General features: G+C 38.5%; 1 protein-coding gene across 1 annotated transcript in view; it reads right to left on the bottom strand.

Moving 5' to 3' along the window:
• Window positions 1-23,418, bottom strand: part of ddx47 (DEAD (Asp-Glu-Ala-Asp) box polypeptide 47) — a 44,053-nt gene extending 20,635 nt beyond the window's left edge. Inside the window, exons 1-3 of the mRNA XM_028815394.2 lie at window positions 23,309-23,418; window positions 15,092-15,185; window positions 4,378-4,566 (exon numbers count right to left, since the gene is read on the bottom strand). Coding sequence (XP_028671227.1) covers window positions 4,378-4,566; window positions 15,092-15,185; window positions 23,309-23,398 — 373 coding nt within the window. The 5' untranslated portion in view covers window positions 23,399-23,418. The remainder of the gene's footprint in view (window positions 1-4,377; window positions 4,567-15,091; window positions 15,186-23,308) is intronic.
• Between the last annotated feature and the right edge of the window lie 322 nt (window positions 23,419-23,740).

The raw sequence follows: 23,740 nt of genomic DNA on the forward strand, positions 1-23,740 counted from the left end.
CATAGATTCTCAGTATTAGGTTGAAATCAAGAATTTGACCGGGCCATTTAACACTAGAAACGGCACATATTTTTTCACTACTATAATCATCATGGGGAGGCAGAATTCTTTGCTTTTCACCAATCAGCTTAGCCTTCTGGTATAGCTTGAGTGAATGCTAAATATTTCTTGACATAAACCATGTTGCTTATATAATTTTCACTTTAAATATCATCATACATTTTCAAAAAGAAAAAAAAAAATCTTTGAATATTTATTAGTGAAAAGCAAAACAACACTTCAATCTAGACACTAAATAATATATGAAGTAAAACAAACATTTTGTGGTGACACATTATATTGCTTTTGTTTGTGCCCAGTTTTGGGGTTTAGGTCAGGCAAGTTTGCTGGCCAATCAAGCACAGTGATACCATGGTCATTAAACCAGGTATTAGTACTTTTGGCAGTGTGGGCAGGTACCAAGTCCTTCTGGAAAATGAAATCAGCATCTTCATAAAGCTTGCCAGCAGAGGGAAGTATTAAGTGCTCTAAAATTTTCTGGTAGATGGGTGCGCTGGCTTTGGACTTGACAAGACACAGTGGACCAACACCAGCAGATGACATGGCTCCCCAAATCATCACTGACTATGGAAACTTCACACTGGACCTGAAGCAACTTGGATTCTGTGCCTCTCCACTCTTCCTCCAGACTCTGGGACCTTGATTTCCAAATGAAATGCAAAATTTACAGTCATCTGAAAAGAGGACTTTGGACCACAGGGCAACAGTCCATTCCATTTTCTCCTTAGCCCAGGTAAGACGCTTCTGACGTTCTCTCTGGTTCAGGAGTGGCTTGACACAAATAATGAGACAGTTGTACTCCTTGTGAATCTCCCCCAAATTCTTGAATGGGCTGTGATTCACAATCCTCTTAAGGCTGCGGTCATCCCTGTTGCTTGTGCACCTTTTTCTGCCACAATTTTTCCTTCCACTCAACTTTCCATTAATATGCTTGGAAACAGCACTCCATGAAGAGCCAGCTTGTTTAACAATGACCTTTTGTGGCTTACCCTCTTTGTGGAGGATGTCAATGACTGTCTTCTGGACAACTGTCAAGTCAGCAATCTTTCCCCATGATTGTGTGGCTTACTGAACCAGACAGAGACCATTTAAAGGCTCAGGACTCCTTTGCAGGTGTTTTGGGTTAATTAGCTGAGTGGAGTGTGACACCAGGGGCCTCATGCATAACGCTGTGCGTAAAATTCGCACTATAACATGACGTAAGCACAAAAGCCGAAATGTGCTTATGCACAGAAAAATCCAGATGCATAAATCTGTGCGTTCACCAACTTCCACGTTCTTCCGCTACATAAATCCCGGTCAGCGTGAAAAGTAACGCTCATGCACGTGCCTGCTGTCCCGTTCCAACTCCTCCCAGAATTATGCCTCTTTCAATATGCAAATCAGTATAAATAGCTCTTAAGCTCAGCGTTCTGTGAAAAGGCAATGGCAAAAGTACGAGGAAAAATAGAAGAATTTCAGCGAATACCAAATGGAGGCAAAGAAAAATGTACTATTTGTTGGTTTAAACAGTTATATAAGCAACAAAAGGAAGTTGATCGAGTGACATAGAATGTCGGAGAAATTCGAAAGCTCAAGTTCACAAAGTCGCACAGTGCCCGAAATAAAAAAGTTGTCACATATCAAAGTCTGTGTGAAAAGGCGACTCGTAGCCCACCGTCTGAGTGTCATATGAAAGCTTATTAGGGTACAGTGAAAAAAAGGCACACAGTGTGAAAAAAAACATGAAATGTCAACTTTAATTTCGAAATTTTCACTTTAATTACGTAGTTTATTTTGTCATTAAAGTAGAACATCATAAACTTCATCTTAAAATCGTTTAATTTACTAGTTTCTCAAATCCCATCGTATCTAAAGTAGCACGTTAAATGCTTTGTTTTGTATTTGAACTTATATGTGCTCTATGTGCCTGAATCACTACGTGCTCTTCCCCCGACAGGACACAGAATCCATTACATTCATAACATTACAGCTCTCTGAATAATTAACATACTGAGAAGTATACGTGATATAATTTTCATGATGATATGAGTTAAAGCATGTTATTAAACATGGGAACACGGTGGCACAGTGATTGTTCATGTCTTACACAAGATGCTTGCTGCACCATGCGCAACCTTCGATAAAATGCTTAATTACAGAAGTACTGTCTTTTTCAAATGTACTAACCTCCAATTCCTGTCCTTACTTTTCTTTCTCCAAATACCCAATCGCCACACAATCAGCTCTGTAATAGACGTTAAGCCATCTGTAAGCTTAGAACGCCGATTCTTCGAAACTTTTAAGGAACATTGAAATATGTTCGTAATGTTTAATTATTCTATCCACCTATCCTTCCAGTGTTGCGCCAGCCACAGCATGAATACAGCGCGAGGCAGGAACAAACCATGAATGAAGCTCAAGTATGTCGCTAGCGCGGCGGCACCGTGTAGTTAAAGTTTTATCTGTATAATATAATAAATATATTTTGCTGCATTTCATCTTAAAAATGATATCGCCATCATATGTAAATACGCGCTTTATAAAGTGGCTCAGGTTGTGCAATATTATAACTATCATAAGTACAATTACCTCACAGGAACTTGCAAGTACAAACAGTTCTACAAGGAGCACTTGATGGACTGAGTGAGTTTAGAGTTCTTGGGATGAAACCGTTTGTGAACTGTGAGGTCCGAACAGGAAAGGCTCTGAAGCGTTGGTCAGATGAGAGTAGTTCAAATAGCGAAGGGCTGAGGCAGCGTGTGCTTGATGCTGTATACCAATAATTCTCTTTCCGATTGCTGTAGATCTGTGATTCACACTCGGATACAGTGATATAAATACTCCGAGTGGTGCAGTGAGAGTAATATGGAAAAAGATGATCCACTGTGGCAGCCCCTAACGGGAGTAGCTGACAGAAGAAGAAGGTGCAGTGAGAGTAACAACGCTAAAGCAGTTATGGTATTTAGAATAATTTGACCATTCTGTGGACCATTATATTGTTACAGGTTAATTACAATCAGATGCATTAAACTAATAAACAATATGCAGTTAATTTCAGTGTATTTATAAAGCCGCGTCAGGGATGTGGATCTAAAAAAAGAAAGGGAAACCACACAGGAACAGTAGCACTGCTTTGACGCTGGGTGCCGCCAGCCTGCAAAACCAAGCAGAGAACTTGCGTACAACAGGGTATGAGCTACCGTGGAAATGTGCGTGGCTTTACGCAAAGTTTAGGTTTTATACATCGCGATTTGAACGTGGAAACGTTCTTACGCAAGATTTCTGTGCGTACACACCGTTTATACATGAGGCCCGAGGACTCTACAATATTGAACTTTTTCACAATATTCTAATTTTCTGAGATACTGAATTCTGGGTTTTCATTATCTGTAGGCCATAATCAGCAAAATGAAAAGAAATAAACCGATTGAAATATATCACTCTGTGTGTAATGAATCTATATAATATAGGAGTTTCACTTTTTGAATTGAATTACTGAAATAAATTAACTTTTCAACGATATTCTAATTTACTTAGATGCACCTGTAGGAGCATTTGCTGTTGTACTACTACACTCTAAAACAGTTTCCACACTCAGCCAACCAACTATAAATGTATACAGAATTACCGTATCTGCTTGATTTGTTATAACACTCCATTATGTAAACACCTACACTAACAATTAATCTGCAGTAGTAATTCAGGTTAACAGTCTAATTGTTACTTATTTGTCTGTTCAAATTTGATACTGATTTACATAGCGATATTATTAATTTAGTACTGTTACTTAAGTTATTATGTTATTTCTTTATTTACTGTCACTACTCTGCTTAATAAATTGTATCTGCTGCGTTATTCTGCTAAACAATATGTTAGCCCAGTGTGTTTTTACATGCCAGTGGATCTAGTAACAGATTTTCATTTTCTGTAAGCACTGTTCAAAATATGTTGTGGTAATCAGGATTGCAATTAGTGTTTCAACGTTGGCTTCTCTATCATAATGCTGCAGAGTGGTTTCATGTTAACATCCAAAGCTGGTGGGATAGACTCTGGTACCACTATAACTCTTGATTAAGCAATGGTAGTAAATCAATGGATAATTCAGTTCAATAACTTAAAAAGATGTGTAACATTACTCAAAGCTATTTTTAAACTACTGAAGCTGTAAGAGTTTTTAATTTATTTTAAACATTTGAAGGTAAAATTAAAGGATTCAAATCACTATATTTCTTGCTATAAGGCATGTGCTTCAATAAATATTCAGGAATAAATTAGTGCTTCAATAAATATTCAGGAAAAAAAATACTAAATAATGAGTGCACCTGAAACACTTACCACTTTTAACCCCTATTGAAGAGCCAAGAGCCTCAAATTGCTCAGAAATTTGAAAGGCCAGTTCTCTTGTAGGGGTCAGAACCAGGGCAAAAAGTCTCAGGGGTGTATCCAAAAGTGTTTGGAGGATGGGCAGAGCAAAAGCACCAGTTTTGCCTGAGCCAGTCTCTGCCAAGCCAATTATGTCTCGACCTAAGAAGGAAAAATATAGTTATTTAGTCAACAAACAAAAACATTTTCAACTCTTTTAAGTCTTCGTGAACTTACTAATCCTAATCACTGGCATGGTTACTGTATGTTGTTATGCAAGGGGTGAGCAGTGGCTCTGAGGCTAAGGATCTGTGCTGGTATCCAGAAGGTTGCCAGTTCGAATCCCCGTCACTGCCAAAAGAGATCCTACTCTGCTAGGCCCTTGAGCAAGACCCTTAACCTGTAGCTGCTCCAGGAGCGCTGTACAATGGCTGACCCTGCGCTCTGACCCCAAGGGGTATGCGAAAACTAAAATTCCTAATACAAGAAATTGTATAAGGCGCAATAAAGAACAAAAAAAAAAGTGATGATAACCATATAGGATGTGGCCTTTCAAAAATATCACCTAGCGCAGTTCTTATTCCTACTAATAACACATTTTTTTTATGATCCTACTGCATCTTCTCTTGTCTCTTTTTTTTGCTTAACACTCCTCTGACCACATTTTTCACTACTGCCATACAAAGGACATGCTGGGTGTTCACGTCAAAACAAGATAGTTTTTAAAGAAATGCCTAGGCTTTTGGCACTGTCAGGAACTATGAGAGATGCAGCAATGTTCAAAAGTTTGAAACGACCCAGAAATGGTAATGTTTGAGATGTATACTTTATTAAGCTTCCAGGAAATGGATTTAAAAATACTGTCAAAGTATTACTAATGTTGGCATGACTGATTTTTAATTGATTTTGCAGTCTCGTGTGAGTAGTGTCATTTTCAGCAGCCATTACTCCAGTGTCCTTAATGATAAATTCTCCTAGCTCATCCTAATTAATCATGTTTAAAGGCTACTAGGCTGATCTTTGTATTTGTGTTAGCATAGCTTAAACCTATTATTCTGTTTAATAAAGCAAGTAAATTGTTCTTACTTGGATTGCAAGGTATTGGAATTCCTAAAGTTTAATTCTGGGCTAAACGTATCCAAAACTAAACAGCTTTCTCAAGAAACTCAGACTACAGTACTACTGTTTTGTGAAATGATGGCCATTCTGTAAGACAGACTGCCAGCAAAGCAAAGATTTCATATAAACACATCCACTACAGTCCTCAGAGATGAGGGCAGACTGGTTCGAATCAGGACATAAAAAATGGAAGGCTGAGATACACAAATCTGTACATTAGAGCCTGTAGTTTGAGAAACATATGCCTGTAAAGTCATTAGCTGGCTGCTTCTTTAAACAGCTAAAACCAAATACCAGTGTCATTTGCAACAGTGAACAGAGGACTACAGGATGCTGGCCTTACAGGATGAGCATTAAAGAAGACACTAAAATTGGCAAATAAAAAAAAAATGGCAAAAATAGACAGACGTTTGGCATCACCTAGAAATCCATTGGCCAACCAGTTTTTTTCCCCCAATTTAAACCTTTCTTGCATTCAATGGGAAAGTAGGAAATTCACAATTCCAGTGTTAGCCTGTCTGAAAGCAGTGTGACTTTATAATCTCGGTGTAGTACTGGGTGTCAGTTCAGTTACGCAGAGCCAGGGCTATCTAAGAACAGCTAAAACAATTTGCTTAAAAGGTGCACAGACAAGGGTGAAATCTTGGTGGATAATCATATCCACCTTCAACACTCCTATAGTTTTGAAGAAATGCAAAAGTCAAGAAGGGTTTGAGAGACAAAGAAATGGGAGAGGAAAAGATTGTGGACTGGGATTTTGAAATAAAGGGCAGCAACATAGATGACATACAGGATCTGGATCTAAACCAATGAGGTGACGTCTCCGAGGAGTACAACATATACTGTGGACAAACTTAAATTGTGTGAGATTAGGATTTTTGAAAGTTATTGAGGTTTGGAAAAATGGTATTCCAGCACAGCACCAGGCTTAAAGAAAAGTCTGTAAGCCAATTAGATTTAATAGAAAAAGGCTTAAGGAAAACTTTGCAGAACTGGGAACGGAAGCACAGTTTTGGACTTAGAAGAAACAGCTGAAGTAGAAGAATACAAGGGAATAAAGCAGGAGGAGATCAGGACCAAGCATAAATCTCAGCTGCAGATAGACATAACAGTGGGTCCAAGGAATTGTCTCCCAGCAGAGTAGAAATGTCACCAAAAGTGGAGATACCTTAGATCAGGGGTCCTCAATCACAGCCCTGGAGGGCCGCAGTGGCTGCAGGTTTTTTGTTCTAACCCGGTTGCTTAATTAGAAAGCAATTCTTGCCAATAATTTGATTTCATTGATTGTTAGTGCTTTAACTCTGCCATATCAGGAAATTCTCATATCCCACAGATTTTCTTCTCCGTTCTAATGATATCATCCAAATGATTTGAAGGCTAAAATGGATGAGTAATTCTCAGTCCTTCACTTTACTCTCTTCACTTCCTTCCAAGTATTTAATTAAACCCAATGGCGCATGATAAATACACACAGGTGTAAATGGAAACAAGCTAAATGGAGAAATGCTGGTCTCTTTTGTCATTTGCATGTTACTGCTAATTAGGAGCAATTAAAAACCAAGAGTACAGCTGTTTAAGACTAAAATAAGCAATAAGGGTTCAAAATCTTAAATAGCGAGACAACTAAAGTGAAGCAGAAGTGTTACTTGAGCAATAAGTGCTTCTTATTAAGCAATTGGGTTGGAACAAAAACCTGCAATCACTGCGGCCCTCGAGGACTGTGATTGAGGACCCCTGCCTTAGATCATGGAGAGGATAGAGTAGAACAGCCACTAGTACATAGTCACAAAACAATAGAATATTCTGTAAACTGGACACTGAATTCACAAAAATGTGAAAAAGATGAATAAATTCTAACTTTTAAAAATAGTTTGTTTTTAGCTTGAATGGAAAGAAATTAACATTTATACCTTAATTAAAAATCAGTGTTACATACTTGGCGTCCACAAGAGGGTGCTCTTCAACAACAAACAAAAAATATAACTACTAACTGTGCAACTAAATATGAAAAAAACTTAAGCATCTTGTGAAATAAAACGCATGTGCACTATACAAAAAACAGGTCTTGAATTAATGTTCCCTTTTAGGTTTAGATGACCCCAAAACAATTTTTAATTTATCTTTATGGATGATAAAAACTGAAAGGAATTGATAAGATTAGTAGGCAACCAGTTTACAGGAAAGGAAACAGATACCATTATTAGCAGATGACTTCACAGATAGAAAATATTTAAGAATTATGTTTAGAAATGTTTTAAGGGAAGAAACAGACAAAGCCATCAGTGATGTGAATAATGGGGATAAAAACAAGAAACAGAGTTTAGGCCTGTACGGAAAAAAACGATCTTTTTATTGACAGACGAGAGTGTGAGAAAGGTGAACAGTACAGGAACAAGTGTGTCATCCACCTAGCACCAGGAGCTACACTTAATTCAGGTCATCCAAGACCAAGGAAACAAATGTAAACTGAATAAGAGAGTAGAGAACAGCAGTATCAAGAGCACAGAATGCTGGTTGCGAAGAGGGCCAATGTGAAAGAGAATGACAGCGGTGAAAGATGGAAGCAATTAACATAGTACAGCACAGAAAATACAGTATGTATATCTGAATTTGGCAAAAGGTGAACAAAGTAGAAAATTAAAAAGATATTGGAGCCAACCGGAGGAAAAACAGATTTTGGGGAGGAAAAGTCAAATTACATGCAAAAAAGCCATCAGAGTGAAGGAAGGCTGAGTGAGTTGGAAGAGAGGCAGGGACATGAAAGGGGACTGAGGAAGTACATTACTGAAGCTGGACATGAAGAAATTAGTTGAGTTGATATAGGTGAGGTAATGAGGTCCCCTAAAAGAATGACACGATAACAGAATGAGAAACATAAGAGGCAATAGGGAAATTCAGGAAGAATTTTCAGGAAGAGTCTTTGATATCAAACAGCAGGATATCATATGGAAACATTACATTCAAAGGTTAAATGTCAAGGCCTTTCTTCTTATGATGAATTAATGGATGGATGGGTGGGTAGATGGACAGACAACTCCTTTATTAATCTCAAAGGAAATTGCAGAGTTACAGTAGCAAAAATATACATATAACAAGAATCATTATAATATTAACTATGCTAACAAGGTTCAAACACATACATACGATTTATAAGAAAATTAAAGTGTAGGTATTCACAAAGTGTAAAGTGATTAGTACTAGTCACAGTTTTACAGTACAGGATGTCATTGGCACAGTGTCACTGTCTGTCAAGATGTCTTCTAAACGAGCCAAGTACCATTTAGCACACAGGGAACAACAGCAGCTCCAGCGAGAGGTGACTCATTATAAAGTCTGATGGCTGGGGGTAGAAACAACTTCACATAGCTCTCCTTGGAGTAACAAATTTGACTCAGCCTTTTACTGAATGTACTGCTCTGCTTAGCCAAAACCTCATAAAGGTTGAGAGGGATTTGTCCAGAATAGTAAGCAGCTTCCTAATCCAGTGAGTCCACCCAGACTCTCAAGATTGTACTAACCTTTTTAATCAGCTTGTTTACTCTCTTGGCATCACCTGCAATATTGTCATTTCACCAGCATACTACAGCACAGAAAAATACACTGGCCACTGCTGACTGGTAGAAAACATTTAACACTGGCCTGCATATACCAGATTACCTTAACTGCCACTGAAAACAGAGGTGACCCTGACCCTTATTGTATACAGCCTCTGTGCTGGTACTTCACTGAAGACTGTGGGTTCAGATGCACCCCAGGGTACATGTCCTCAACACCTCACCATCAATGAGAACTCAGCACAGGAGTGGACTTGGGAGTGGACTTGGGCTCGTGAAGTCAACAATTAACTTCCTTGTCTTACTGATTATGAGGTGCAAATGGTTCAATTTGCATCATTTAACAAAGTCTTTCACTGGAGTCCAGTATTCATTACCCTGCCCACTGTTGATACACCCAGCTATGGTTGTGTCAAAAATTTCTGAAGATAACATAACTTGGTGTTTATGTGAAGTCTGAGACATACAGGGGGAAAACTGGAAGGGAGCCAGTACAAATCCCTGTGCTATTCTTGACCATGTCCAACACAAAGTTCTTAGGCCGCACAAACTGATCTAACAGTTAAGTAGTTCACTTTCCAGACGTCAACCCTTAATAAACAGAGCCTTTCCCCCAGGCAATTTGGACTGTATGGTGTTGAATGCACTAAAGAACTCAAAAATCATTACCCTCATCCTGCTACTCTGTTTCTCAAGATGGGAGTAGGCTCTGTTCAGCAGATAAATGATGGCATTGTCCATCCCTTGGTGGTTCTGGCAGGCAAACTGCAAAAGATCCAGGACTGTTTGGACGGCGGTTATACAAGTGAGCCAATATTAACCTTTCCAAGGTCTTCATAATGTGCAAGATCAGAGCCACTAGTCTGTAGTCATTAAGACTTTCAGCTGCACTATCTTGGCAACTAGTACCACATAATATTTTCCAAACAGAATCCTTTGTAAGATTAGACTCGATGTTTTTCATGCTATTGGTCACTTTGCTTGGTTACAAATCAGGAGATGACTCCTTACTTTGTTTCAATTTCCACAACAAAATTTCAAGTGAACTAAATATATTAATGTACACCCAGTGAATGTGTCACGGATTTCTTTCATTGGGCAGAAATTTTTTTTTTCCTGTGAAAAAAATATCATGAAGGATCAAACAGTTGTATTTCAGCACCGGTTACATTTTTTATAATTCTTTTGGTTTATTTACCAAATACAGCTGAGTGTGCAAAACATCTATAATCAACAAACTGGAAGACTACTTTAAAATTATGCGCTATTAGGCATTGTATGAAGAGGATACGTTTGAATAGAAGAGAGTACAAAAGAGGCAAGTTCTGCAGAGGTCATATATAAATGCCCTTCACTTTTATGATAAACATATAAGGTCAGTTTCATTTAACTGTATGATGTTTAGTCTCCCGTAACCACCATATAAACGTCTACTGTCTTAACTCTTGTAAATATTTGTTAATGATGTTTATTTCGGAATGTTTGACTAACATTTACTCGATATTTCAAAGTAAGCGTGTGCATTGAGGTTTTTGTTGTGCAAGATTCAGGGTTTTGATTGTTGATCTCACAGAACACTACTGTTTTTTTTCTGCATCAGTTTTGACAGCTGTGTGTTGCCCAAATTTTCCATAGTTGTTTTTGCACCTGGTCTGTTATGAAGGTTAGCCCTGGGTAGCTAAGAGGTTGGCAGGATGGTGGGTGTAAGCCTTTGTAGGACAGAGACATATTTTGTTTAAACATTTGTCCCAATGTTAAAGCTCTGTGTGAAATCAAACTTGTCAGTCGTGCAGTAACTCTATTTCAGAACTCCTGTATAAACACCTTTGTTTTGCAATTTTCAAGGTTTTTTGCATAAATGATCAAACTTTGTTCACAAATACAGAATAAGAAAATCACCTGGACTATCGTGAAATGTACTCGATAAGTATTTTAACAGTGAGACAGCATTACATTCTTCAATGTACTATTCAATTGTATGACGTATGCTTTGACTTATGGGTTAAATTAACGAAAGGTAGTATGCTTTCAAAAACCAAAAGGAATGACATAACTTCAGTGTTTGCAGATGTTTATTAAGCAAATCCGTTTGCTGTTTTGCTTGCCCTATTAGCTGCATGTTTCAACGATTACACGTCTGTTAGCACAGTAAATTTAGTATTAATAGGGAGATGTGCCTTATCCTACAAAGTTGTGAAACACTAAAAACATTTTATTTTGTTATGAACACATGGAGCTGGTCATGTCATTATCGCTGGTGTAGACAAGTCAAACAGCCACTTCGTTTGTATCATGCATCAATGTTTACTTGTATCAGGACTGTGCAGGACACAAAATGTGTGACAATACAAGTTAAACAATTACACCTCATTTGATCAGTAACATTATTTCACTCTCAAGGCAGGCACAAATTTGTTTCTGAATTAATTTCATGGGATAAAAGTGTATGCCGGACGGCCGTGGCCCTTGCCCAACCAGGATGCTCTAATAATGGAAAGTTCAGGGGAGAGAGCCTATCCAGACCATTACCTCCCCAGGAGCTTTGGAGGACAGTCCCCCCTGGCGCACAGCAGTGCCACGGGTTTGGAGCATGGAAGCTCAACCCTGCTGGGGCCCGTGGCCACCGTCAGGGGACACCTGGAGAACTGTTAAGCCCTTTGGTACAGCACTTCTGCCACACCTGGAAGTAGCTCAGTAGCACCTGGAACACTTCAGGGTGCCTTATAAAAGGAGCCCACAGCCACTACTTCAAAAGCCAGAGTCAGGTGGAAGAGGACGAAGCTTGCCAGGAGAAGTGGAGGTGGACGGAGAAAGAAAGAGAAAGAAAAGAAAGTGTTTGGTGCTTGTGTTGGAACTGTGCTGTACAGGTGGGAAACGGGGGAAGACGTTTCCCCCCCGAGAAAAAAAATAAAAGTGTGTTTGCACTTGTGTTCCACGCCTGTCTGTAATGGGATTGGGGCAGGTAGAACGCCGCCTTGTGGTCCAGGGTGTCAATGACTCAAAACTGTGTGTGTTTTGCTTTGTATGATTCCTGCACTTGCACACTGAAATTCTCTTGTGTTCTTTTCAACATGCATTGATAAGTTGCTTTATCATCAAGACTGTTAGCCATTTCTATTAAGTATTTTTATTCAGTTTTTAATCATGGTGTTTCAAGAGTAATTAATCTATTTGAAGTCACCCATAAGTGCAGTATCAACTTCCTCTGTACTACCAATACTACAAAATGACTGCAGTGTTACATTCTTGGAACTTTAGTACTGAAGTGTTGTTTTTCTTTTACCTTCCTACTAGTCACAATACAGTAAAAATTTAAAACACTTTCCCTTCACTGATGATTGCAAATGTAACGATTAGACCAAGTGTAAATAATGTAGGAATTACATATTTTTACTTCTGATCATCTAATATAATTGGATAGAATACACATACATATGTGACTTAATTTACCACCAACTAGTATCTGTGAATGTTGTTAAAAATTGTGATCAGATTAGGAAAGATAAACCCAAACTCTAATTTTGGAAGATGCTTTTGTGTGCAAGTTATCGACAATTTCCAGGGGTCTACAAAGGTGCTTTCAAGGAGCTACAGATTACCTAACATATACCAAAAATACGCACATCTTAGCTAGTACTCCAAATTGTCCTGACATGATTAAGTATAGAGTATCTGCTAAGTATGCTTTGCAATGACCTTGGTATCTCATTTTGGGGTTTTCTGTGCCTTGTGCTAGATACTGCTGGGTTAAGCTTTGTCTTCCTGTGAAATAATTAACTTGGCTTAACATATTCTTTTGGCTTATGCATGTTATGGTCCTAAATTAGGTTGTTGAAGGTATATAATATGATGAAAAATGATGCAATTTTTAGAAAACTATTATTTGATCAAATAAAAGAAAAATGCACATTTGTCTCGAAGGTGTTACTAGGATCCTATGGAATCAGTTTTATTTTTTCACAAATGCAGTTTTATTTATTTTTTTGATTTTCAGTTTTCACCATTTTATTTTTCCTTGGTTAGATTTTTGGGTTTTTACATTTTTTTTTACTGTAAGAAAGTAGCAACAGCTACAACAAAAACAAACAATAATGAAATGGCACTTTACATTCCTTTTAATGAAACAACACACTAGCACAACTAAACCTTATTTTGCAGTCCCATTCATCAGGTAGGAGCCCAGATCCTCCACGATGCTGTATGCTGAGACTGCAGTAGGACAGTGAGTGCCCTGCAGAATAGTAAGAGCTGTTACTAGTTTGATGCATCCTTCTGGGATGAAGGTTAACTTCACTTTTTAGGGTCTAGGATAGTTGTTACAGCCTGAGCTGATCTGTTCTCAGCCAGAAAGAACTCTTTGTAGAGGTGAATATGTTCAGTGTAGTACCTTACTATTTCGAACCAGTTATTCCACCCGGTGTTTCCTGCCTCAGGGGTTGTGGGGGAACAAGGTTTGGGAATTAAACACAAAAAAGAAAGAGAGACCCACTTTTAAGGGCTCACTGCATCTGAGGAGAAGCCTGCTCTTTTGCCTAGGTTTGTAGGTGCAGAGTTTATAACGGAAGGGTCAAAAGTGGACATTGTGTGCCTCATCACCGCGAGGCAAAACATTTATTAAATCCAGAAACATTGTCAATTTTTAAAAGGGAACCCGTTACAAACCAGTCCCGTTCGCCAATAACATTTTTCTATGGGATAGACTGTTAATACCAGTTAAATAAATTTTAATTGGTTAAATGATTTACAGTAAATACATTGTGTACAATTAGAACTGCCTACATAAAAGAATTTGAGAACTATGTGATCTCGGCTAGCAGTGGTTTTGTCAACTACAACATAAATTTTCTTGCCACAAATCTTTTGAAGAACGGCATCCATATGTTGTTCAAAGACATGGGGCAAAAGAGTTTGACAAAGACTACTCTCATTTTCTAGCAGTACGCCTCCTTGTTTACAATGCTTAATAAAGAAAGGACACATCTTCGTCATATGTCGAATGGTATGTCTGACTCACATGGTCACAAAGTAGCTTCTTACATCTGACTATTTTGTTGTTTCCTCTATTGTTACCCGAAGGGGAACACTTTTTTATCTTAATTTTTCCTTGTTCTTGAGATGGGTTTTAGATTTGACATGGTCATTACAGGTATCTTTTTGTGTCCAGTCTATGGTATGCTGCCAAAACTTGCAGAAACGCTGTTGTCCAGATTCGTAAAAGTTGCCAGGATACTGTTGTGCCCTCAATTCTGCAGTTAAATTCATGTTTCTTAGTTTTATCGACATAGGGTATCTGATACTGATCGCTTCAACATTTCTGTCTCATGAAACTGGCTAATTCGCGTGCCTTTAATGAGAAACCATACCGGAAACACACGCACAGAGACACGACTGAATTTCTAGGACATACTGTGTTCGCTTGAAAAACAACAAACTAGAAAATAGTATCTGAATGATAGAACTACAGATTATACAATCGTTTAATTTAATGGGATGTTTTGTAACAGTTACACCTTCAGTCTGTAAATTCCACATATTTCCTTTTTTAAATCTAAAATCTGTTTTTATGCATTAATTCCGTTAATGTTTTCCGCATCTCAGAAACCATAGGGCCCTATGCTACCAACAAAACAAATAAAATACTGCTGCATATTTCAAAAAACATCAAATTTCAAAACATGAAATTGCAATCATTATAATCCCTGCCACCTTACTTATGATTTTGATTGATTATCAATTTTTAAACTTAATGGTTCAACTATTTAAACAGGTAGCATTTTTTGTCCTTGGGGAGGAAATTTTGCTTTTTACAGAAGGACAATAAATAAAGTTTTGTATTATGCCAATAGGCAAAGCCCCTCTCAAACACGCACCAGAATGTCTAAAAAGAAAGAAAAATTCTGACTTGGCTAAAGATAAGAGGAGCAGTACTTAGTGTTAGCATGTAAATAAGCAAATACAGTACCACCAAATTTCCACCTTCTGTTGTGAAAGAATCACAGGAGAAAAAGCCTTACCTTGAAGGGCTACAGGGATTGCTTCTATCTGAATTTTTGTAGGAGACTTCCACCCCAGGTGCTCACAAGCTTCACACAGTACATCGGTCACCCCCTATGGGCAGATAACAGACCAAAAACATCATCTGTAAATGTATTTTATAGTAAATGGTAAGAACAAACAAACAATGTGAAGAGAAAAACGTTAAGGATAAAAAAACAAATGAATTTGGAACCAAGTTATTCAGTACATTCAAGATAAATATTAGACTATTGTAAAATCAAAAAAGAAAAAAAATAGGATACACAGAAAAGTAGAAGGCATCGGTATTAAAGTAAATATGAAATAGACAATAACCCAAAATAGAAAGGGAAGTTAGAAATGTCTACAAATGTAAAAAAAGGTGTTAGTAAGACTATACAAAGAGCAAAAAACAAAAGCATCCTATCTCCATGCACTGTGAGGAAGGTAGGAAGGGGAACCCAAGAGTCACCGTTAGTGGGCTCTGGTTGCATCAATGACTTTTAGTCTTGAAATTAACAATTAAACGAAGCATCTTAATATGTGACAATATGTGTAAATGTTACCATAAAACTCAACTAATAAAATAAAAAGAATTGGGACTTAGAATTGAATGTTAAGTTTAGAGAATTTAACTGATCACTTACAACTATCCAGATATTTACTGTCAGAAAATAGGATGCTTATAGAAAAGAAAAAAAAAAAAAACAATGTTCACTATGAAACAAAGAAAACGACTGGTTATGTTATGAGGATAAGTTACTGGCACTGGCTCCAAGGCTCTTGACAAGTTTTATGGTAAAGAGCAACTGCCCAGTAATAGCGCATCCATTGGTTACCAATATATATGCAGTAATATAATCCATACTGTATGTGTCTGCAACTTTGAGAGCATATGACTAGATAACTGACAGTGGATTACACAGCAAGAATGCTTTTTGAGATTTTTTCAAGAACACTGTGATATTGCTTTTAATGCTTGTTCAGTTTTGGTGCCCACTGAAGGAAACTGTGTCACGGACTTTTTAATGTCATGTTTTTATGGAAAATGGAGATAATGCTTTGTAGACCATTACTACAAAAAACAAAGGAAAAATAAACATTTTGGGTGGTGTACTTCTTTAATAATGGAGAATTACAACCTGATGAAAGAAGTATGCCATAAAGGTCAATGTGAAGACAACAATGAAAGTCTGTAGAGAGCAATTAGGAGGTGGACTGAAATATATGGCTTGTTTTGTCACTAATTATAAGAGTACAGGGTGCTACATTTCAGTTGAAGACTCTGCTTCAGAGCCATATGCAGCTGTGCAGGGATGCTTTGAAATGGCTGTGTGTGTCTAAATCACTTAATACTGAGTTGAATTATTAAACGCTAAGCAATTCACAAAGGAATGAATGCATTTGATTAAATGACTTTGCAAATGAACATAGCTTGTTTAGACTTTTTTTCTTTACTAAAACTTACAACTGGTGTCCCAAATGCCAATACAGGCAGCGCTCTATATATGCGTGGGATTAGTTCCAGGACCTCCCACAGATAACAAAAGCTGCATACGCTGATGTCCATTATATTAAATAGCACAAAACTTGCATATAACCCATGTACATCCTCCTGTTACTAGTATCTCTCGATTATTTATAATGCCTAAAGTATGTAAATACTACTGCGGTGGGTTGGCGCCCTGCCCAGGGTTTGTTTCCTGCCTTGCACCCTATGTTGGCTGGGATTGGCTCTAGCAGACCCCCATGACCCTGTAGTTAGGATATAGCGGGTTGGATAATGGGTGGATGGATAAAAAAAGGGAAGAGAATCCACTTCCTTGATTTAAATGCTTTTTCTAAAATGTTATTGATTAGATCCTGCCAGGTTTTGAAAAAGTTTTATACAGATCCTCTAAGTGAGAATCTGATTTTTTCCAAATTCAAATAATAGAACATCAATTACCCACTGCCTTAGAGGTGAATTAGACTCATCTTGCTTAACTGGAAGAATCCTATGTGCCAATAGTGAAGTAAAGGAAATTACAGTTTATTTGTTCTTCTCCAATTTAAGCCCATCTGGAAGTACAACAAACACAACTGTTATTGGATTAGCAGGGATTGTGACACCAAGGCTGTCTGAAAGGCATTTAAAGATTTTGGTCCAAAATTATGTTAATTTGGTGCAGGCCCAAAACATGTGGCCTAGTGAGGTCGGAACTTGACTGCAGTGATCGCAGGTTGGATCTTGCCCTGGAAACATTTTGGACAATTTTAAATGTGACAGATGTGCTCGATAGATAGTTTTATGTTGAATAATTGTATGCTTTGCGCATATGAAGGTCGACTGAATTCTGTGCATTACTACCTTCGACTCCTTTTCTGAGATACTGAGTGAGAGATCCTTTTCCCACTGTACTCTGGGATCTTTGAAAGGGAGGGACCTTAAATGTTTTTATATATTACAGAAATGTTGTCTGAGTCCTCAAGACTGATCAATATTTCTTCCAGAAGAAGATATATTAGGTGGGACGTGAGGAAAATTGGGCAGATTTTGTTTAGTAATGTTTCTAATTGGAGGTAGTAAAAGAAATGGATTACTGGAAACTTAAATTTGGAGTGCAATTATTCGTAGGATGCAAAGTCATGTACAGTGGAACCTCGGTTCACGAACGTCTTGGTACACGTACAAATCGGTTTACGACCAAAAAGTTCGCCAAACTTTTGCCTCGGTTCACGACCACACACTCAGTATACGAACAAGCCAGTTTCCCTTTCGGTTTGTACATGTTCAGTCTCTCCCTGTGCATTTCCTGTGCAGCGCACAAGAGAGAGAGCGTGACAGACACACACAGGCAGCGTGAGAGAGAGAGCCGCGCACACACAGGCAGCGCGAGAGAGAGACAGACACGCACACACACAGGCAGAACGAGAGAGAGAGAGAGACCGACGGACGCATAAGGTAGGAAGGCAGTTAAAGAATGCACTGGGCTTGATTTTGTTTTCACTTCTGTTTACAGCGATCGGTTCGTAGCGTGCATTGTTGCAATGTTATTTTTCTTGGTGGTTTATTAAATTACAGATTTTTTCAAATGTTCGTTTTTTTCCCTGTGCTTAAAACTCATTAAAAAAAAAAAGTGTTTTTAGCCAGCGGTTGGTAGCGCTATAGCGCGAACTATTGCAGTGTTAGTTTTCTCTGTTGTTCAAGGTTTTCTCAGTGTTATTCAATGTTTTTACGTTTAGTTTACTATTACACTGTGCATTCTATGGTTTAATTAACTATATTTGTGCTTAAAAACTTATAAATCTATATATATAATTCACAAAGTCGGCGCCAGAGCGGGAAGACACCCATGAAAGCACGCACACCAAAACAAGACACCCATGAAAGCACGCAGGAAGGGGCGTGGATTCACTAAGCCGCCGACTAGTAGGAAGGAGCCACGCCCACCAACTCTAAGACCATTGGATACGACAACAACTCGCAGAGCCACGCCCACCAACTCGGACGCGACGCCTCAGAAAAAACGGCGTCATTTATGTTCGCCTGTGCAACAGTACACATGGACCTCTGAGCCACATTGACTTTTCGGTTACGACGCAAGACCGCGTGCACCATCGCAAACTGTTTTAAACGCTACATACAGCACTTCGCATCTGCGACAAACATGCGTCTTCTTACATGGTCCTGCAGGAACACGGAAGACATTTCCCCGCCCATGACCAGGCGGTGTGTATGCTTCGAGAACAAGAGTGGACGCGGCAGGACCATCTAAAAAGAGGCTGTGTATCAATATATATAATTCACTAAGCCGCCGCCAGAGCAAGCAAGACACCCATGAAAGCACACACCGCTTTGAAAGCAGTCAACTCACAAAGCCCAGCCCACCAACTCAAGCACGCGTCTACCCACACTCTCAAGGCATTCACGGTGCCTGCTCATGTGCCCGGACGAAACAACTCACTTTCGTCTTTGCTACAGTACACATGCACCACTGAGCGACGTTGACTTTTCATTGTTCTTTTCGGTTTCAGCTGCATTTCCATATATAATCCACCAAGTCGTCCGACCGTGGGATACAAACGACAGAGCACCGCCCAAGAACTCAAACCGCTAGAGAGACACGCCCACCAACTCTAATACGCTTGCCCGCCTGACTGTTACCAGCGTTCACCACAATGTACTGGAGTGTAAAACCATCACAACTATCAGACGCTGTCTATATCTAAGAAGATATATAGATACTCATTTTCCCCTGCACGCGTCCACCCACGCTCTCAAGGCATTCACAGTGCCTGCTCATGTGCTCGAACACAACAACTCGCCACACACAAATCTTGCTTAATTTGACTCAACACGGGAAACCTCACCCTGCCCGAACACAGAGAGGATTGACAGATTGATAGCTCTTTCTCGATTCTGTGCGTGGTGTTGCATGGCCGTACTTAGTTGGTGGAGCCAACTAAGTCTGGTTAATTCTGAAAACGAATGAGACACCCTCCTGCTTAATAGTTACGCGATCGCCAAGCGGTAGGCGTCCAACTTCTTAGAGGAACAAGTGGCTTTCAGCCACGTGAGATTGAGCATTAACAGTTATGTGATGTCCGGTACTACACGCGCGCTACACTGAATGGATCAATGCGTGTCTACCCGGCGCCGACAGGCGTGGGTAAGCCGTTAAACCCCATTCATAATGGGCACCGGGGCTTGCAATTGTTCCCCACGAACGAGGAATACCCACTGAGTGCGGGTCATAGCTCCCTCTGAATACGTCCCTGCCCTGTGTACGCACCCCACCCCCCTCCTACTACCATGGTCGGGTGACTTGGATTATATATAGAAAAGCAGCTGGAACCACAAAGAACAATGAAAGGACAACGTGGCTCAGATGTGCACAGACGACAGCGACTCAAGTGAGGAGTTGGGGGCAGCAAGTCTTTGATAGGCTGCAACAAAATGATGAAAGAACGGGCGCATTTTTTGTGCAAGATATAAAATGCACAGGCGGTAACACTGCAAAAGCAACCCAAACCTGAAAAGACGGCTGGCAAAAAGTGGCTGACAAATTAAACGTGTGTGCATTGTACTTATTGAACGCAGCGTTACGGATTTTGCAAATGTTCATTTTTTTCCCTCTGCTTAAAAAACATTAAAAAAGCGGTGTGATTATGTGGCGTATACTACGCCACGGGTTGGTATGCAGCGTGCAAAACAGTTTGTTTGTCGTGGATAATATAAGAATATTAATACTTCATTACATTGATATACCGGTGTTTTCAGTATTCAAAGCGCTATCCACACAGGGAAGAACCGGGAAGCGAACCCAAAATCTTCCACAGTCTCCATACTGTAAAGCAGCAACACTACCACTGCGCTACAAGGCAGAGAATGCAGTTAAAGAATGCACCACGCTCAATTTTATTTTCACTTCTCTTTGGACAACTGTGTCGTTCAGGAAGTGTTCACCCATCAATACATAATTATGCGGCGTATGCTACGCCGCGGGTTGGCTATATATATATATATATATATATATATATATATATATATATATATATATATATTTACATTCAGTTTGTATGGTCTGGAACGGATTAATTGTATTTACATACAATTCTATGGGAGAAATTGCTTCGGTTCACGACCAAATCGGTTTATGACCAGAGTTTTGGAATGAATTATGGTCGTGAACCGAGGTTCCACTGTATGTACAGATCTCTAAGTGACTTAATCCTGAAAGTTTTCCAGACATTTAAAAACTGCATACGTTTGAGAGGGTGGAAAAGAGGTGTCACAGATAAAAGCCCCTCTATCTTGAAATACTTCCTACATTGGTTCCATATTCTGAGAGAATGAAGCACAATTGGGTTGTTAGTATATTGGCGATGACTTTTATTTATTGGGATACAAAGCGAAGAATATAAAGAAGTACTGCAGGATTTTATTTCTATTGCGGACCAAGCCAGCGTATGTTCATCTATTTGTGTCAATGTCCAGGTTTTTATAGCTTGTACATTTGCAGCCCAGTAATAAAACTGAAAGTTAGGTACAGCCATGCCACCTTCTGCCTTAGGTCTTTGTAAGGTCCCCTTTTGGATAAGTGGATGTTTTGAATTCCAAATAAATGGTTATGATTGAATCTAACTTCTTAAAAATGATTTATTGATGTATACTGGAATGTTTTGAAATAGAAAAAGAAGCATAGGAAGGATATTCATCTTGACAGTGTTAATTCTTCCATCTAAAGTGAGATGAAGGGAAGACCATCTATGCAAGTCTTCTTAATTTTTTCTATGCGGACAGCAAAATTTTGTTGATAAACAGATTTATGTTTACTTGTAATGTTTACCCCAAGGTATTTAAACTGATCTGCAATGATAAAAGGGACAGCGTCCAATCTAGTAATGTGTGCTTGAGAGTTCACTAGAAAGAGCACACTTTTATTCAAATTAATTCCAAGACCAGAAATCTTTTGAAATTCTGTTAGTGCTGTAAGGACAGCAGGCCCTGAATTTTGTAGATCTGATATATATATATATATATATATATATATATATATATATATATATATATATATATATATAGTACAATAGTACCAATCTAATATAAATCTTAATACGGTAAATTTTCAGAGAACTGTCAGGACATGAATGTAATGTCCTGACCACGTCTGTCACTACGGTTGGCGAAAGCATTAGCCAGTTTAAGAAGCAGTTAGCAATTAACAAGCGAGTCAGAAAGAACATAGATTATGATGGATTTAATATGCTGCATTATGAGCATTTCTCAAAACCCATCATACCTAAAGTAGTGAGTGGTCTTAAGATGAAGTTTATGATGTTCTCAGCATTACTATACTCTTGAAAATGCATACCTGAGCACTTAGTTGGTGCTTTACAAACAAAGGCATTCCTATCACTGTCACATTTGATGGGGTGTACCCGGGATAATACAAGTGAGAATGCACAGAGGGCAGCAAACATTTAGAAAACCTCCATATTTTTTGCTGTGTGAGGAATGCCAGGCTGTAACCTCTTTCCACTACAGCACAAACATGCTCTACCTGCAGGGACTGTAGCACACTTACAGCCTAAATATCAAGCCTACAAATACCAGATAAAGTAAACGGGTTGAAAAATGAAAATCCCTCCAAAACCAAACATTGCTTAGTTAATTTAACTTAATGAGGTTTACACTGTAATGTCTATTCTTTTGGCCATGGGATCCAATGAAATGTATCTTAACCTAAAAAACTACATTTAAACCCTTTTAATTACAGTTAGACTAATTCTTGAGTAAGTATTAGCTGCAATTATGCTGGTTTACTAGTTACAGTAAAAGTCAAGAATAAAGAATGCAATATTAAACCGGCAGAGACTTAGAAAAATAAATTATTTCTTTCCACCAGCCAGCATGAAGATAAACTAGGCCTAGGACATAAATAATGACCTATTTATTTATTTACTTACTTACTTACTTAAGCATCAATGGCAGTACAGGTTGTAACAGCACAAACACACATCTCTATTGTTTTTAGCAATACAATAACACCAGAACAAGATAAGACAGAGCAACATAAAGCATGTTTATTTTGAACCTTGCCATAACATAGAAAAGGATTTAGAAATAAGCTTCTTAAAGTTAACGTCACTCTTTGAAAAGCATTCATTTAATCACAATAATTAGATAAGTAGGTTAATTATACTGAATATAATAATACTTGGTTACTGCTACTTTACAAAGTCACAAACAGTGTTTTATCCGACTTTGATGCTTTTTTTTTTTTTTTTTTTTTTTAAAGGAGCTATATTATACTTTAGGACGTTTGAACAAAAGTCTATGATGAGATTTTAAAACTTGGAGCACGTGCTTCCCCAAAAGTTAACCAACACAGCCCAAGATCTGATGGATGGTACTAATAAATCATGGTACCATCAAATATCTGCACACAAGAACAACTGTCACGTACACATCATTAAATGGTAATATCTAAGAGGTCAGAAGCACTCAAAGTTCAGTTTCTACGAAAAACCGTCTTTCTGTACTGAAAGCAATATATATATATATATATATATATATATATATTAAGAATACATGGTGACACAGACCCATATTTCCCTCATGCGCGAGACTAGTCTGTATGCAATACAGCATTGATCACGTTTTTGTTGCCTCCGTACAACAAACGTCTTTTGTCCTGTGTACTCATAAAAAGCAAGTATCACACTCTTACCAAATCCTTGAATGTTTTTGGTGATTCTTTCTCTTCATTTTCGTTTATTTGCTCCTCCGATTCATCGGCAAGTAACTCATTCTCCGCCATGTTTGAAAAAAAAGCGTGTCTGAAAGCGCTGTGCATGCTGGGAGGCGTGATTAATATCGCTGAATTATGGGAAATGTATTTTACTTGTGCACTCGTTTAGCACATGTTTAATATTGCCTGGGGTATTTCTTTCATGCCAGCGACCATCATCTTATCACCGGCAAATATTTAAAAGCTTATTTTTTTAGTCATAGCCGCACATTTCTGAGTTTTTAAATATGGCGAATGAATGCTCTTCCTGTGTCTCCATGGTTTTTCCTCTGGGTACTCTAGATAGCAATGCTAATTTGATTGACTCTATGACAAATTGGCTTAAGGTTGATAAGCTGTTGGGCAGTGTTA

Source organism: Erpetoichthys calabaricus, chromosome 12 (genome assembly GCF_900747795.2).
Source record: "Erpetoichthys calabaricus chromosome 12, fErpCal1.3, whole genome shotgun sequence".
In the NCBI taxonomy this organism is placed as follows: Eukaryota; Metazoa; Chordata; class Cladistia; order Polypteriformes; family Polypteridae; genus Erpetoichthys; species Erpetoichthys calabaricus.